General features: G+C 42.3%; 3 protein-coding genes across 7 annotated transcripts; 2 read left to right on the top strand and 1 right to left on the bottom strand.

Annotated features, from left to right (window-relative positions):
• Positions 1–1,795: 1,795 nt before the first annotated feature.
• LOC125544405 (uncharacterized) lies at positions 1,796–10,617 on the top strand. Of its 5 annotated transcripts, none has more exons than XM_087545453.1 (7): positions 1,796–2,065; positions 2,957–3,023; positions 3,825–3,891; positions 4,403–4,469; positions 5,215–5,281; positions 6,421–10,138; positions 10,243–10,617. In XM_087545453.1, the coding sequence occupies exon 6, from the start codon at positions 6,505–6,507 to the stop codon at positions 10,075–10,077; it is 3,573 nt and encodes a 1,190-aa protein (XP_087401579.1). In that variant the 5' UTR covers positions 1,796–2,065; positions 2,957–3,023; positions 3,825–3,891; positions 4,403–4,469; positions 5,215–5,281; positions 6,421–6,504; the 3' UTR covers positions 10,078–10,138; positions 10,243–10,617. The 5 variants fall into 5 exon arrangements, with proteins under 5 accessions (XP_087401579.1, XP_087401574.1, XP_087401580.1 ...); XM_087545448.1 differs by having other exon boundaries at positions 1,797–2,065; positions 6,421–10,134; XM_087545454.1 differs by lacking the exon at positions 2,957–3,023 and having other exon boundaries at positions 1,797–2,065; positions 6,421–10,134.
• A 2,974-nt stretch (positions 10,618–13,591) lies between these two features.
• Positions 13,592–14,867, bottom strand: LOC125544988 (putative germin-like protein 9-2). The gene has a single exon (XM_048708843.2). It carries the CDS (start codon positions 14,220–14,222, stop codon positions 13,602–13,604), a length of 621 nt encoding a protein of 206 aa, XP_048564800.1. The 5' UTR covers positions 14,223–14,867; the 3' UTR covers positions 13,592–13,601.
• A 1,283-nt stretch (positions 14,868–16,150) lies between these two features.
• LOC147988769 (uncharacterized) lies at positions 16,151–17,435 on the top strand. Its single transcript, XM_087546823.1, has 3 exons — positions 16,151–16,219; positions 16,342–16,488; positions 16,878–17,435. The coding sequence occupies exons 1-3, from the start codon at positions 16,151–16,153 to the stop codon at positions 17,433–17,435; spliced, it is 774 nt and encodes a 257-aa protein (XP_087402949.1).
• The last annotated feature ends 552 nt before the right edge of the window (positions 17,436–17,987 follow it).

Below are 17,987 nucleotides of genomic sequence, written 5' to 3'. Positions count from 1 at the left end.
AGCAGGTGGTGGATTCAGTGCAGCCCAGAACACCTATACTTCACCCACCTACATCTTCAAGAGTTTCTGCGAGGTGGATGTTGTCGGCGACCGGTTGGACGAAACTGAACATGGACGGCTCCTATTGCCCACGTATAGGGACGGCAATCGCCGGAATGGTGTTGCGCGACAGTTCCGGGGCTATCATCTTCTCTTCATGTCGAGTGTTGCGTGTGTGCGTGGACCCCCGGAGGCTGGGCATAGACATCTTCTCTTCGTGTCGAATGTTTTTTCTTATGTTTGTTTTCGTTTTCATTCTACATTTTCGTATATGTCAATAATAGTTTTAATAAGTGATTAACATTTCTTTATACACGTTCAACATTGTTCGAGCGCTTATTCAACATTTCTCAAAAAATTACTCAACATTTTTAATACTTATTTAACTTTTTTCAAATACTCGTTCAACATTTCAAATACTTATTCAACATTTTAAATACTTGTTCAACATTGTCCGAACGCTTATTCAACATTTCTCAAAAAATTACTCAACATTTTTAATACTTATTTAAATTATTTCAAATACTCGTTCAACATTTCAAATACTTATTTAACATTTCAAATACTTATTCAACATTTTAAATACTTGTTCAACATTTTTATATCTTGTGCAACATTTTTTAATACTCATTCAACATTTTTTAAATACTTGTTCAATATTTTTTTTCAATACTTGTTCGAATTCAAGAAGAAAATGGGGGACCCAGGGATCGAACCCTAGTTTCCAGGGTGATCAAGAACGCTCATAGCCACTTGGCTCGTGCCCGTTTCGTGCTAGGCTAGTTGGAGGTGGCCTACTTTAGGCGAAATGAGCTGGTTTGCACTGTGTTTTCCGTTTTTTTGGTTTTCCACCATGGTTTCTCCATTTTTCACGGTTTTCATTATTTTTCATTTTATTTCTTTTTCGTTGTTTTTGTTCGGTTTTCTTTCTCGATTTCACTATGTTTTTTCTTTAGTTTATGTTTTTTTTTCGGTTTTGTTTTCCTTCTTGTTTTTTCATCACTTTATTGTTTATCTCAGGTTTCATTGTTTTGCCATACACATTTTTAATATATCTAATACAATTTTCTAATACATGTTTAACATCTTTCAAATGTTTGATTTATATTTTTTGAATACATGGTCATCATTTTTTTCTACACACATTTATCATTTTTTTGAAAATGTTTGATTAATATTTTTCAAATACAAGTTTAACATTTTTCCAATACATGTTCAACATTTTCAAATACTTTTTCAACATTTTTATATGCATGATAAAAAAATTCACCATTTTTTAATACAGTGTCAACATTGTTTTTGCTATAAAATTTTAAAATTTCTCGAATGCTTGATCAACATTTTCCAAATACCTGTTAAAATTATCTCAAAGGCTCGATTAACATTTTGTAAACACGTGATCAATTTTTGATACACATTTTTGGATGTGTGACAAGCATTTTCTCTACACACGTTTTAACATTTCCCAAATGTTCCTTGTAGAGTTTTGTTTGTAATATGCATATTTAAAATATTTTATATAAAGTATAGAAAGCAAATCAGGAAAGGGAATAAAGAAGCGAGAAAAGGGATGCTGTGGTTTCCCGCGCTACTGGGCCGGCCCATCTCGCTCTCGCCTTCAGAGAGGAGGGTTCCGTAGGCCCTCGCTGAAGGCGGGATGTAGGGGCGGTCGGCCCAGTTGGCCAGGTTTGGTTGGTTGCCGCTCCATCCGTGCCTCCGGGGTCTTGAATTTTCCTTGTGGATCCACACCCTGGCTGTAGCGCCAGCCGCCAGCGCGCGGAGGCGAAATGTTTTCTTCGCCGGGAGGGGAGGGAAACCGCGCGCCCTTTCCCTCCTCCCACCCCTCAAAATCCCCACCTCACCCCCAAAACCACCACCACACCCATCTGCCGCCACCTCCCCACGCCCAGACGGCGCGCGAAGCCACGGACCAGGGCGCCGACTCCGACCCTCCACTCCGCCGCGCCCACGCCCGCCACCGCGCGCGGCGAGAGCCGGCAGGCCACAGCCCCGTCCGCTCCGCCAGGTGCGTTCCTCGGTTCCCGCCGCGCCGCCCCCCGCGGGCATCCCCGTTTCTCTCCCGGCGAGTCTGCGCGCTGATTTTGGATCTCCGCGCGGGGGCGGGTTCGAGGGCGGCCCTCGCCTGCTCGACGAAATGCCGCGCCGGAATCGGGGTCGGCCGTCGTCTATTTCGCCCCCGATCTGTCGCCGTGTCTGCAGGGGATAGGATGGGTGGGCAATGAAACGGGTCGGGAGTAGAGGGCAGTGCGGCCCCCCTGTGTTTTGCTGCTACTAATGGCAGCCACTTTGTACTACTAGTTATTAAGAGGATGTTAGATTTGGGGATAGATGCTTTTTCACCGGGGGAAAATGGTACGGGAACGGGCAGGGATCGCGGCACACTGAACTATTGTGTCAAATATGCCGCCATCCCTATAATTTGCACATCTGGATAACTAAGCTGAACTAAACTAAATGAATGACTGCACATAGCAACCTTGCCACGCTGAATGGGTGTGTCAGCAACTTAGCCTAGTCATGTTTATGCGCCGAGTAGTGGCGGAGCTCGAACGAGGATGCTGAGGGGGCTAAGCTGACTAGACATGCTTCAAATTTCAGCATTATTTGATATCTAAATTGTATTATTAAGGATACATGTAAGCTAGATTAGGCAGGGGCCAAGCCCCCCTTGGTCACAGGGAAGCTCTGCCATGGGTACAAAACATGGGAGCCCCCTTACAGTGCCTTGTTTTTTTTCTTTTATTCAACCTTACGGGCATATGCTGTGTGCTGCAGTCGTTTGGCCCAATTATGAATGAAACTCATCATGCGTTCGTCTTGCTTTGTCAACAAGAGCATAAAGGAAAGATGCCTGCCGTACACATTTTGAACATTTCAGTTGGTGTTTCCTCTGCAGAAACATCCCGGCACTGCACACGGCAGGAGCTCACAGGTCACTGCCTCGTCCACCGCCATTGTGCTCGGTGCGTTTCTCAGTTCCCGCCCTTGTAGTCATCTCCTTTTTCTCTCTCAGTGCGTTTTTGTTGCTTTTGGGTCTCTGGCTGCCGTGCCTGTTCTCGCCTGCTCGATGAAATGCGGTGACTGAGTCGTGGATGTCTGTGCTTTATTTTGCCCAGATCTATTGCTATGTCTGTAGGGAATGGGATGGATGGGTAGTGAAATGAATCAGGAGCATAGGACAATGCGCTTCTCCTCTGTTTTGCTGGTACTAATGATGGACATTTTGTACTAGTGACAAAATGATGGTAGATTTGGGGAGAGATGTTTTCTCACTGGGGGAAAGATGGTGCTGGAAGGGGCAGGGGTCACGGCACCAGAGGAGTCAGCCTCTCAGCTTAAATTAAAGAGCAGATTACGCTCTAGCTCACGTAACATATTGCACAAGTGTGTCAAATATGCCACCATCCTTTTAATTTGCGCATCTGGATCACTAAACTTAATTAAATGTGTGGCTGCACATAATAAGCTTTGATGGGTGTGTCAGCGAATTAGCTTAGTTATGTATGGAGCAGTGGCGGAGCTCAGATGAGAGTGTTCAGGAGGCTAAGCTGACAAGACATGCTTAAAATTTGAGAATTTTTGAGCATTATCTGATATCTAAGTTGTATTATAAAGGATATAGTTAGACAGTGTGATGTCTAGTTGTTTGGCTCAATTATGAATGCAATTAATCATGGGTTCATCTTGCGTTCGGTGAGAAGAGCTTAAAGGAAAGATGAATGCTGTATACTTTTTGAGCATTTTGGTTGGTGTTTCCTTTGCAGAAATTTCACACCACTGCGCACGGCAAGAACTGACAGGTCACCGCCTCATCCGCCACCATTGTGCCTGGTGCGTTACTCAGTTCCCGCCCTTGTAAGCATATTGAAGTGTGTCAAATATGTTGCCATCCTTTTAAAGACACATCTAGATCTCTAAACTAAATTAAATGGGTGACCTGCGCATAAAAACCATGATGGCTGTGCTGGCAAATTAGCTTAGTTATGTACGGAGCAGTGGCGGAGCTTGAAGGATAATCCTGAGGGGGCTAAGCTGATAAGACATGCTTAAAATTTGAGATTTATTTTACTCCCTCCAATCTGAATTAATTGACGCAACTCTATACAGTATCTTACTTACATTGTGTAGAGATCGCGTCAATTAATTTGGATCGGAGGGAGTAGCATTATTTGATATCTAAGTTGTATTCTACAGGGTATAGTTAGGCAGTGTGCTGTAGTTGTTTGGCTTAATCATGAATGCAACTTATCATGGGTTCATGTTGCTTTGGGCGAGAAGAGCTTAAAGGAAAGATGCACACCTGTATTCTTTTTGAGCATTTCAGTTGGTGTTTCCTTTGCAGAAATTTCCCACCACTGTGTGCTGTGAGAATCAGCAGGTCACCGCCTCATCCACCGCCATCGTACCTGGTGTGTTTCTTGCTTCCGGCCCACCTTTTTCTCTTTTAGGGTGTTTTTGTTTCTTTTGGATTTCTGGTGCCATGCCTGTTCTTGCCTGGATACTTGCGAGGAAGTCCCTCACCTGCTCGGCGAATGCTGTGACCGAATCGGGCACACATGTTGGTTTATTTCGCTCCAATATACCGATGTCTGTAGGGAATGGGTGGGTAATGAAACGAATCAGGAACAGAGGGCCATGCACTCTTCTTTTTGTTTTGGTGGTACTAATGATAGACCTTCTGTAGTTAAGATGATGGTGGATTTTGGGAGCGATTGTTTCTCAGTGAAAAGAAATTGATGTGGGAAGGGGAAGGAATCTTGGCAATAGACGAGTCAGCGTCTCAGCTTAATTAAGGAGCAGATTACACTCTAGGCTACTTAGCATATTAAAGTGTGTCAAATATGTCACCATCCTTGTAATTTGCACATCTAGATCACTAAATTAAATTAAATGGTTGACTGCACGTAACAGCCATGCCATGTTGAATGGGTGTGTCGGCAACTTGGCATAGTTACGTATGGAGCATGGGAGTGCCCTTGCATGCCTTGTTTTTTTTTACTATTCAACCTATGACAATATGCTGTGTGCTGTAGTTGTTTGGCTCGTTTATGATGAAACTTATCATGAGTTCGTGTTGCTTTAGGCAAGAAGAGCATAAAGGAAACATGTGTGCTGTATACTTTTTGAGCATTTCAGTTGGTGTTCCCTTTGCAGAAATTTCCCACCACTGCGTGCTGCAAGAATCAGCAGGTCACCGCCTCATCTGCTGCCATCATGCCCGGTACGTTTCTTGCTTCCCACCCTCCTCTTTCTCTCTCAGCATGCTTTTGTTTCTTTTGGATTTCTGGGCGCTGTGCCTGTTCTTGCCTGGATACTTGCGAGGAAGTCCCTCAGCTGCTCAACGAAATGCTGTGACCGAATCAGGCACTTGTGTTGGCTTATTTCACTCCAATAAACCGATATGTATGTAGGGAATGGGTGGGTAATGAAACAAATCAGGAACAGAGTACGATGCACTCTTCTTTTGTTTTGGTGGTACTAATGCTAGACCTTTTGTAGTTAAGATGATGGTGGATTTGGTGAGAGATTGTTTCTCAGTGAAAAAATGATGTGAGATGGGGAAGGGATCTTTGGAAATAGAGGGTTATTTGGCTAGAATCAAGGAGATAGGGTGAACATGGAATTAGAACAGGTTTTTATTCAGTGGTGGCCACATATGGCCATGTGGGTATACGGGAAGTTTAAGAACGCAGAACAGACATGGGCTTCCACACATAACTACTCTGACTCACTCATCTGATGTGGTGTGGTAATGATGACATGGCATGTTGGTGATGTTGAGTGACTCGCTTAATTTAGTTTAGTGACCCAGAGGTGCACATTTAGAGAACAGTAACCTATATGACACACTTGAACAAGTCTGGTTAGCTAAAGAGTAATTTACTCTTATTATATAAAGAGGTTGCCTCCATGTCTTGACCCTTGTTTTTGGGAGTTCTTTGGGTTTTCACTGTGGTAAAAGATGTACTAAAACTTTAGAACAGCTGGATGATTAATATTTGGATAAAAAGAAGTTTACAATGTCATTGGACATTTACAGGCTCCTCATTTGATTTGTGTAGAGCCTAGCCTAAATATATTCAAAGTACTACATGATCATCAATTGCTATTTAAGTATGATTTGCACCTATACTTATGCAAGTTCAGAGACACAATGACATGCTACACAAGTCTAGACACTTATCACCTATGAGGCTATGACACGCTCATTCTCAAGACATTTTGTGTTACCTTTTTCTTTCACCTTAAGGTTGCCAAGTTCTAAAGTTAGAAAAAAATTCTTGCACACTTTCACATAGCAGAAATTCTGTGTCCAAGTGATATTGTTGGTAATAAAACTATCTTGTCATTCTTATGCAGGATTGTGATAAAGACGAATTATAGAGTTCTTGTTTAGAGTACTTCACAAGTTTAGTGCCTATTTCTGTTCCTTGGTTCACCACAATGGAATGCAACAAGGAAGAAGCTTCAAGAGCCAAGGATGTGTCTGAAAGAAAGCTGCATGAAGCAGACTTTCCTGGTGCCAAAAAGATGGCTCTCAAGGCTCACCAGCTTTTTCCTGGCCTTGAAAATATTTCTCAGCTGCTTGCTGTTTGTGAAGTTCATTGCTCTTCTTCTGTTAAGATCAATGGGGAGACAGACTGGTATGGAATTCTTCAAGTAGAACCAACTGCAGATGACATGGTACTTAAAAAACAGTACCGCAAACTTGCTCTTTTACTTCATCCAGATAAGAACAAATTTGCGGGTGCTGAAGCTGCTTTTAAGTTAATTGGTGAAGCCTACATGACACTGACAGACCATGTAAAACGTTCTTCCCATGACAATAAAAGGAAAGCAGTTTTTGCAACTTCTGCCCCAATGCCAAAGAAGCGGGCACGGGCATCAAAGAAAACTGATCCTGCTCATAAGAAGGATAACAAGGAGAACTTTGGTGCTCCACAAACCCAGAAGAATCCACAGCAACAGGCTGGAAAGTCAAGTGGATTATCCAGTTTCTGGACTATTTGCTTGACTTGTGGAACAAAATACCAGTATCCTTCTAGCTTGCTTATGAGGTTTGTCCTCTGCCGAATCTGTTCAAGGTCTTTCCTTGCCTATGATTTGTCCAAGAAACCTGTTCCTGCTGGAGTGGACAATCCATGGAGTGGATATGGGATGCAGCCGCAAAAGTTCCCTCCTAGTCAGCAAGCTCATGTTACTAACCAGGGACAAAACAATCAGAGTTTTCCTGGTTGGACCCATCCCGCTCACCAGCAACAGCAATCTCAGAATGTTCCTAATCAGCAAACTCCTGCTGCTAACCAACAACAGCACTCTCAGAGACGTGCACCCAGTGCAGGATCAAAGAATGCCACGAGCTCTGAGGGTGTAGGTGACCCTAACAATAAAGGAGCCACAGATAGCACAAAAGTATCAAGAGCACCATCCAAAAAACAAAATGGTGCAGGTAGAACTGAATCGCCATATGCGCAGCAATCTCAGGATGTTCCTAATCAGCAAACTCCAACTGATGACCAACGACAGCAGTCTCAGAGGCGTCCAACCAGTGCAGTACCAACAAATGTTATGAGCTCTGAGGGTCTAGGCGATCCTAACAGTAAAGAGGCCACAGAAAGCACAAAGGTATCAAGTGCAGCATTCAAAGAAAAAGATGGTGCAGATAGAACTGAATTGCCATTTGTGTCTTCTGCTAAACTTTCACCGACAAACATGCAGAAAAGGGGAATACAGTCTCAGCATTTTCCTAGTCAGCAAACTTCTCCTGTTAATCAGCAAGTTCAGTTGCAGAAACCCAGTTTTAATGAAGGATCAATTAATCTTAACAGTATGGGAATGTCAGACAGTAATGTCACAGCTAATGCCAGGACATGTACTAACATGAATGTACCAAGAGCATCACTTAATAAAGAAAATGGTTCAAGCAGAACTGGGTCACCACTTGCAAATTCTGATAAAGTTTCACCTGCAAACATGGGAAAAGGGATAATGAAGGATGCTAATGGTGCAGTGAAAACAGGGCAGAATCCTCAGAGATCAAGCCAGCAGGAAAATAATGTCAGTAATGAAGATGGCAGTGGTGGTTGTAGAAAAGGCAGTGATAATATTCATGATTCTCCTGTGGCCAAAAGGATAAGGACAGGATACTCTTCAAGCAATGCTTACAAGAATGGTGGAACAGTACACGAAGATGGTAATGTGTACACCACACAAGCATGCAGTATTCCAATTACAAAGACTCCAAATGAAAATGTGGAGGTGGTCAATGGCTTGGATGAGAAACAAGGAGCAAGCAAAAAAGAGGAAATGCGCAACTCTGGAAGAGATGGCGTTGCTAGTTCTGTGGTCAATAGTATTCCTTGTGACGGTGATGTCTCGTATCCAGATCCAGAATTTTATGACTTTGAGGAAAATAGGAATGCAACTCAATTCAAAGCTGATCAAATATGGGCTGTTTATGATGACAGTGATTTCATGCCAAGGTACTATGCTCGAATTAAGCAGGTTCACCAAAACTTCATGTTGTGGTTCAGTTGGCTAGAGTTTGATCCTCTGAATGATGCTGAGAAGGCATGGTATTCTAAGGACATGCCTGTTGCTTGTGGTCGTTTCAGAATTGGGAAAACAATCTTAACAGAAGATAGAAAAATGTTTTCCCATGTAGTTTCTTGGACAAAAGGAAAGAAGAGAAACAGCTATGAGATTTATCCAGTGAAAGGCGAAGTATGGGCCCTATTGAGGAGATGTGACATCAACCAGAGTTCAAGTTCTAGTGACCATAAGAACTACAGCTATGACATTGTAGAAATAAAATCAGACTTTGCTGTGGGCATTGGCACATTCGTCACTCCCTTAGTAAAGGTTAAAGGTTTTGTTAGCCTGTTTGTGCGGTCGGACAAGAAAGAACCATATTTGATTCCTGGTGGTGACACACTAAGGTTTTCACACAACATCCCTTTTCATAGGTTGTCAGAAGTTGATAAGCCACATATCCCTAATGGCGCCCTTGAGCTGGATCCTGCATCTATGCCTTCTAACATGGAAGAAGCATCTTCGTCTGCAGACCTTAACAGGAGTAGCACTCAAGAAGGTAATATTGGAGGCAATGTTTCGTCTACCAGAGACTCTTTTAAGTGTGAAATGCCTGCTGGTAAGACCAAAGAGGGTCTGGATAGCACTGCTACAAATGAAGGTAATGTTCACAATGGAGTGAAGAAACCAAATATCAATGCAGATGGCAAGCACGATAATGGCTCAGAGGCTTCTGTAATTGATGCTCATACTGTTGACCAATGGGATGATAGCTTTCAATCTGAATCTCCAGCAACTTTTGTGTATCCTGAACCAGAGTTTTTCAACTTTGGTGATATAAGGTCATTTGACAATTTCAAGAGTGGACAAATTTGGGCACTCTATTGTGAGACCGACAAGTTCCCAAAGTACTATGCCTTCATAAAGAAAGTTGATCAAGATGACCTCACAATCCGCATAAGATGGCTTGAGTACTGTCCATGTGGAGAGACGGAGAAGCGTTTGGTGAAAAATGGTCTAACTGCTAGCTGTGGAATATTCAGAGTTAGCAGTCAAAGTGACAACTATGATTGCACAAGTGTCTTCTCTCATATCATGGAAGTGACAACGGTTAGTAAAGGAAAGAAGTATGAAATTCTTCCTCGTGTTGGCCAGGTATGGGCTGTATACAAGAACTGGAATCGTGGCTGGAGCTTTGAAAATTTTAAAAGCTGTGAATATGATCTTGTGGAGGTCCTGGAGATTTCTGCTGCCTCTCTAACATTGTCCTATCTCACAAAAGTGGATGGTTTTAGTACTGTATTCATGCTAGAGAGGAAGGGTGAATCTACAAGTGGCTTGAAAATACTAAGAAGTGACATGATGATGTTCTCACATCAGATTCCTTCATACCGCATGACAAATGAAGGCGACAAACTCTGTGGTTACTGGGAACTTGATCCAGCATCTGTGCCTGAAACTTTCCTGGCTAGAAAAACAAAGTGAAGCAAAAGCTATATTGCTCAACAGGATGAAGTTAACAGTTGATTGCTTATCAAAATTGTAGGTATCATCTAGCTTTTGTATCATAAACTTGGTCGAATTAGATGTGATCAAAGATACTGTATCTCATCTTGACCTCTCACTAACTCCGACTTCATATTTTTGCAGTACATCGTTGACAAAGCTGCAGCATGAAGATGGTTCTTGCTGTTGGTTGTATCAAGTGTCAAGTAGGCAGGTTAGGTTATTAGGTTGCTATGCCACCTGATTCCAAGTAATCAGGTTTGGTCTTCATGTTGACTTACCTTATAAATCGTGTTCTGCATAGTTGATGGTAACAACTCCTTTTGTATGCAACTTTGTAACCCTGAGTATGCTTGAAAAGAAACAGGTGGCAGTGGCATTCATTTCAGCCTATGCTTACCCTCAGAAAGTTAGTTGCTTTCTGTCCAACCGCTGATAATGATAGGCATATGTTTGTAACTGTAATGTTTGTGAATGACCTCTTCCATGTTGTTCCTCTATATGCGCAGTTTCATTTTCTATGCTAGTTAAGGATTACTATGTGTCAAATTTCTTGGGCAGGTTGACAAGTAGAGCTTATGTTTTGTTGTTGAGTAAAACCTCTTTGTGAAGATCCAAGTACATTTTGCTTTCTTGAGATTATAAGCTGATTATTCATTCAATGTACGTAATTTTTTTTATGTGACACTGCAAATCCTAAATCATTTTACATGCCGTTGCAAATGTTGCTTACTTAAATACCACTTCAAACACTCCTTTGATTTTTGTATGCCATCTCAAATGGTATTACATTTCCTTGTGTAAGGACTATGGTACTCCAATTCAATTAACAGCATGGCGGCCATATATTTCAAGGTTCATGAGTGGCACATGCAGAAACATCTTTCCAGTTTAATATGATAATGGAAAGGCAGAAACAATGTTTGGTATTTGATAGATTCAAGTACATAATGTTGTTCGTTTGCAACTAAAGCTATTTCTTAAGTGATCGTAGTGAACTTTATGTCAGGTATCCACTATTTATTCCCACATTTTACGAGAGCACATGCATATTTCATTGCGCAAAGCCCTTTCGCTTCAATTATTTGTCATATAAATTATGTTATGAGCGTCGAACCTGAAAATAATATTGCTGAATAGTGGGACCTATCTGACCTAATGTGCCTTACATTTGATGTTACACAATATATTATTTTTAAATATATTTATTTGTGTAATCAATTGTCTATTTCCAGAAAATAATCTTGCCCCAGATGCATTTGGGACGCTAGTTTTAATTGTAACACACTAGCCCAAATTAAACGGGACATCCCTTACCTGAATTCTTTGTTTCTAAATCAATCCTTTGGTTTCCCCCATGTCTGCACTGCTATACTCTTCTTTTACCTGCCTTCATTGCCTTTTCCCATGGAGTCTTGCTTTGGAAAATCGTGTAGGTGAAGGTGAATTCTACTTGTTTCTAATTGCTTGATCTAGAATACACCAGTCGCCAAACAGCAAAATGAGCTGAGAGGTTTATGTTAAGCGGCTAAGTGAATTCTGTTGCATTTTTGCACAATGTTATCATTGCGTAGCTGAAATCAATATGATCTGTCATTCTGCACAAATTTTAGAATTATACTTCTTTTCAAGCTCCCTGTACGAAGATCCTGGTGCCAGGGAGATCCTCTCTTTAGCATGTCGCGATGGATGTGCAGTCTGCTTTTGCTGGTGTAGGTTCAGGTGAGCAAGTGCATGGTGATCTAGGGATTTGTTGTGGCTTGCTCCTGATTCCTGACCTAATGCGCCTTAACATTTGATGTTACACAACATATCATTTGAAATATATTTATTTATGTAATCAATTGTCTGCTTCGAGAAAATAATCTTGCCCCACATGCATTTGGAGCACTAGCTTTAATTGTAACACACTAGTCCAAATTAGACGGGACATCTCTTACCCAAATTCTTTGTTTCTAAATCAGTCCTTTTGGTTTCCATGTCTACACTGCTATCCTCTTCTTTTACCTGCCTGCATTGCCTTTTTCCATGGATTTCCCCTTGAAAAATCGTGTAGGTGAAGGTGGATTCATGCCTATATTGTTCGCTTCCAAATCCTAATTGATGCTGCTTGGTTTCTACTTGTTTCTAATTGCTTTACCTAGAATACACCAGTCACCAAATAGCAAAATGAGCTGAGTGGTTGTAATCTGTTGCTAGCTATCATGCATTTTTTATGATAGTTTCACCTCCGTAGATGAAAACACCGAGTTACAACTTATGCAACTACTGTCAGACTCCACATCCTTGATGGTTTTGCCTTTGCAATATTGATTACCCTGGTATGGAAGGGAGAACGCCCTGGTATGGCAATCTTTCTATCATATACTTTGATTTGAAAATTGCACTTATTGCCAGGTCAAAGCCTTTGGTTTGTGTGATCCAAAATATGTCTCGTCAGCTTATACTGAACCTGTATATTTCTTTGGTAAAAAAAAGGATCTCCTGCTTTTCTTTGGCCAGTACAATTCTATTTCTCAAGTCCAGAGGATGATGTATCTGGGCAGAGGGTGCGTAATATAGTACCAAATCTGTTTGCTTTGTCTGATATAATAAACCTTATTTTCAGTCTTCAGATTATCCACTTGGTCTTCTATTTAGCTATATGGTTGTTGCAGTTTTGCAAGAGTCTTGCCTTGCCTGCAATAGGCACCACAGAATTAGTTTCACTGTTTTGTTTGTACTTTTTACCACATGATGCAACTTCTGTAGGGCTCAGATGCTTTACTTCTCAGAGAAATCCCCTTGCATTTTACAAATCTGTATACTGTCCTGCCTAGAACTTGCATGACATTACAGTTTTGCTATTTCGGTCGTTGTTTGTTAGCATCCACATAGAGGTCTTCATACCTAATATTACAAATTGAGCTTTTGGATATATCACTTTAGTGCTACCTATCTGCATTTTTCCCAATAGTTCCAATAATTTTAGATGAAAACACCAAGTTCTAAGTTATATCTTATATATGCAACTATAGTCAGACTCCAGATCCTTGATGGTTTTGCTTGTCTCCTCTGCTATATGGATTACCTTCTTAGAGAAGGGATAACACACTGGTTTGGAAATCTTTCTGTCATACACTTTTATTTGAAAATTGCAGTTACTGTCAGATCAAAGCCTTTGGAAGTTTCGTCAGCTTATAATGAACTGGTATTTTCTTCGGTTAAAAGAGGTGACCTGCTTTTCTTTGGCCCATGCAATTGTATTTCTAAAGTCCAATTCCATATCAAATCAATTTTCATTTCACATGAACCCAGTCCAGAATGTATCTGGACAAAGACGTGGTGTGTACTACAGTACTAAATCGGTTTGGTTGTCTGATATAATAAACCTTATTTTCAGTAAGATCACCCACTTTGCCTTTTATTTACCTATATTTGGTTGTTGCAGTTTTGCAGGGGTCTGGAATTATATAAATCCCAAACTCAGAACACAGCATGGTAGGCAGGTATCAAGCGATTAGTTAACAGCACCGGAAAGCCAGGCCTGCCTTGAGCTTCTGGATGGTCGCCTCGTCAGTCTTGAACGACTTGGCGAGGACGGCGTTGTCGATGCCGGTATCAAACACAGCGAGGGGAACAGACACGAGCCCAGGCGTGGCGCTCCCGAATGCGGAGAGCGCCGTGGCGGTGCTGTTCCCTTGGTTGAACTGGTAGTGCACCGTCCCCTTGGGGAACACGAACATGTCGCCTGGGCCCAGGTCCTGGGTGTAGAGCCTGTTGGCGGTGTCGATGAACCCAACGGAGAGCGCGCCATGGGCGATGATCAGCAGCTCGGAGGCGCGTGGGTGGGTGTGCGTGGGGTTGACGGAGCCCGGGGGGAATGTGAGCATGGCGTAGGACACGCTCTGACCGTTCAGGGCTGGGAACTCCATCATAGTGGCCTTGGTCAAGGTGAAACCGTACACCGGCGTGCTTATGTCGCGGAAGCCGGTGTAAGTGAAGAAGTCACCGGTGATGTTCGTCGGGTTGATGCTTGCTGGGACGACGAAGTCGGCCAGGATGTCTGGGTCGCCGGCAAAGACGGCCAGCGGGGCCGAGAGTGCCAGCAGCACCAACAACAAGGGGTAGGAGTTGGATGCCATTGAATCGGTGTCGTGAAGCTTCTTGATGATGTTTGGGTGCTAGCTTAGGGAGGATATATATACAGAATGCTATGGAGCTTTGCTCTTGTCATGGAGGTGGTGACCGGTGAGGACTCGCAATTTATAATTAAACAGCTTACCTTGTTGGGGAGGGATTGCCGGAGAAACCAAGAGTGTTTTTTTGTTTGTCTTTGTGCCTGCTGGCATACCTTGTTGCATAGAGACTAACTATTGCTGGCAAATATTAAGCCTGCTTTTGGATGCATATGTGCATCAAATAAATTGCCTATCCCGAATTCGACAGGTTTCTTGGTAAAGATGACAAAACATGATTTCCTGATATGATCATAAAAAAAGACTCCTGTCTAGGCTATCCATTTCATTCCTCAAACGTCAGCCATCAGCAAAGTTGTAGCCGATGTTGAGTGGTATGGGTCAATGGGTGTGCACTATGCAGCAATGCATGTCCTGTGGAACTGTTGCATTGTCAACAGGTTGAGAAAGAGCGGAGGGCCTGGTGAAGCCAAACCACTCCGAAAAATAGATAACTGTTTGTGAGTGCTCTGTTCTTTCTTCAGTTAACTGTCTGTTATTTTCCCCTTCGAGTTTGATCTGCTCCGGCGAGCAGAGTGGGTTTTCGGTGAGTCCACCCAGTCAAAGGGAGATGAATGAGACCCTAAAGCTTGAAATCTCCACATTGGAGGAGGGGAAAAGATCAAACACCTTGAAACTAATAAGGGGCAATCCAGATCTCTCATTAACTATTAGTCTGGATTGCAGTCTTTGATGGCAGCTGTAATGGTGCAACTTCTGCGACATAAGCAGTAATTGGTGCATCTTATATGACACGCCCCTCCGGACCAGCTGATGGATGGTAGCATAATCTCATAGACTTAATGGCTTATTTTAATCTATTAATGCCTAACTTCTTATTAGCTAGAGTATCTCAGTAATCACGCCCTTTTACTTCTTTTGGTTTGCAGCTAGGCATTCAGTTAGTGGTATGTTCGACAGTGATTATCCAGTTCTGAATTGATTGCACAGCGGATCAGATTCACCTTTTGTTTGGGATTTACGCAGGTTGCAATGTCAGGGGTAAAAATAAATATATGGCGTGCATCATTTTGTTTCTTTAAACAGTTTTGTTACATGTATTTTTTTTCTAGTACAGTGCAATGAGCGTTTAGTATTCTGATGATACATGTGTTCAGTCTCAAAATGTAAGTGTGAGATTGGGTGGAAGCAAGGTGTATCTGATGCATGAATGCTGAAAACGTTTATATCTGAAGCAAGGTTATATGCTTTATCTATTCAAATCATTTTCTTCGTACTTTGTGACCTACTAACTGAGTAATGTTAATGTCTTCAATTGATCTACCATTTATACAACCCATGGATGATAGCTCACTATTAAAACTATAAATTATAATTGTTGCGCCAAATTATAGTGTACAATCAGAATGAAAGGATGGAGGTGCATCTGGTCCATGCCAACCATCGATTTCCTTGGAGAGTATTCCACTGCATGCCTTCCGTCGAATCCGGAGAAGAACATTTATGACCACCACCAGAGTCAATTGCAAGAAACCACCACATTTGTGGCTAGGTTTGCAGGAAACTACCAACTCGTTAATCTGTTGCAAAAAACACCGTAAAATCTTTTAACTTGTTGCAAAAAGCATTGAACAGCCGTTTAGCCTCGTTTGATCTCTTTTCCGACAGGTGGGCCCCGAAAACGCTGATGTGGCATGACGGACAGGCAAACAGCGCCGTTAGGACCAAAGCGGTCAAGACGTCGCGCCGGTCGGTCCTGTCGGTGCTCGCCAGACAGACCCCCGCACCCTCTCTTTCTCGCCCCTCTCCTCTGTTTCCCCCCTCTCTCTGGCTCTGGTCGCCGTCGGTGAGAAGCTAGCTCGCCGCCGTCCGCCATGGTTTCGTGGAGCGATGCCAGCGAGGAATCGGGCTACGAGTACTCTTCAGGCGGCTCCCCTATCAAGGTCAGTGATGTGTACTGCTTCCATATAGTTCTTTGAGCTAGGGTTTTGATTTGGGGATTTTGTTTTTCATGCTTGATTTGAACCCATGAGATGAATTTTGTGCGTTTGTTTTGTTGATCTAGATCCCGGCTACAATCAAGGACCCGAACTACTCCGGTGTTGACGATGAGGTGATGGTGATGTGTGAGCATGGCCAGCCGGCGAAGAGGCATGTTTGCTTCGAAGGGATTAGCACTGGGAGGAGGTTCATTGCCTGTGGAATGAGTGATGTGAGTGCTAGAAAAAACCTGTGAAGAAACTATAAATTGTTCGTATGCACTATTTATTGTTCATGTTCACTGTTCATTGTTCATGTTCACTGTTCACCCAGTAGTTTAGTTAAAGATACTGTCATGTACCATACCATAGTGACTGAGTGACTAAGTGATGTGCATTGTTCATAGATATAAATGAAGTAAATGAATTGAACTGAATTGTGTTGTTAAAAATTAAGGTATAAATGAAGTAAATTCAGTCTACTATGCTGTTAAAAATTCAGATATAAATTCAGAATTGTGCTGAATTGTGCATGTGCACTATACTATAGTTGTTTTGAACTGAATTGAATAGAAGTGAAGTGCAAAAGGAAGTAAATGCATTTGTACTTGTTGTTTTGCAGGAAGCAAGCAGTTGTGGTGTTGTTCAATGGGTAGATGAGGAGTGGCCAGAGCATCCGCAGAATGCTCTTCACAAACTATGGCTTATGTATGAGGATTGCCAGCGTGCTAATAGGATGGCATGTGTGGAACATTCATCACCTGTCCACAATCTCACATCACAGAAGAACAAGCTACAGGAGACTTATGAGAAGCTTGTTGAGGATGTGAACAACCTACTTGATACCCAGGACAATATTCCCAAGGAAAATGAAGTCCAACAAGGTGAACATGAGGAGATCACTCCTCCTTTGGACAAAAAAATGTCAGCTTTGAAGGAACAGCTGGGTGCAATGGATGCTGAGAACAAAGAACAGAAGCAAAAGGTTGACCAGTTGAAGAGCATTCATGTTGCCCAAGGTAATGTGATTAGGAATCTGAAGTTTGCTCATTTGAAGGAGAAGGAAAAGTTAAGCACCGAGAGGAGGAATTTGGAGTTTCACATTGGTGATCTTGTGAAAGCTAGTGACAAGAACAAGAGAAAGCTGAAGGACATCAAGGATATTTGTGATGAAGAGTGATTTGTAATCTGACCATGTGGGTCATTATCTTAAGTTTCAAGCATTGAACTATGGCTTGTAATGTGTGAACCAGTGGCAGTTTGTAGTATTTGAAGTAGGGTGTAGTCTTGAACTATGTCTTGTAAGCTTTGAAGTATGGTGTCATGATGTTAACTATGTTGTTAAGTATGATGTTAACTATGCATGGTGTCATGATGTTAACTATGTTAGTGACTTACTTGGTTTGTTATCACATTTGGCACCCTAGATGATCAAATGAGGTTATGTTGGATACCGTCGACGTCGAGGCACCCTAAATGATGGAATGAGGATATGTTGGATACCGTCGACGTCGAGGCACCCTAGATGATGGAATGAGGATATCTTGGATACCGTCGACGTCGAGGCACCCTAGATGATGGAATAGGTTATCTTGGATACCGTCGACGTCGAGGCACCCTAGATGATCAAATTAGGTTATCTTGGATACCGTCGACGTCGAGGCACCCTAGATGATCCAATTAGGTTATCTTGGATACCGTCGACGTCGAGGCACCCTAGATGATCCAATTA

This window comes from Triticum urartu, chromosome 1A (assembly GCF_056163025.1).
Source record: "Triticum urartu cultivar PI428250 chromosome 1A, HENAU_Tu73, whole genome shotgun sequence".
NCBI lineage: Eukaryota > Viridiplantae > Streptophyta > Magnoliopsida > Poales > Poaceae > Triticum > Triticum urartu.
The sequence above is the reverse complement of the archived record's forward strand: the minus strand, read 5'-3'. Positions and strand labels throughout refer to the sequence as shown.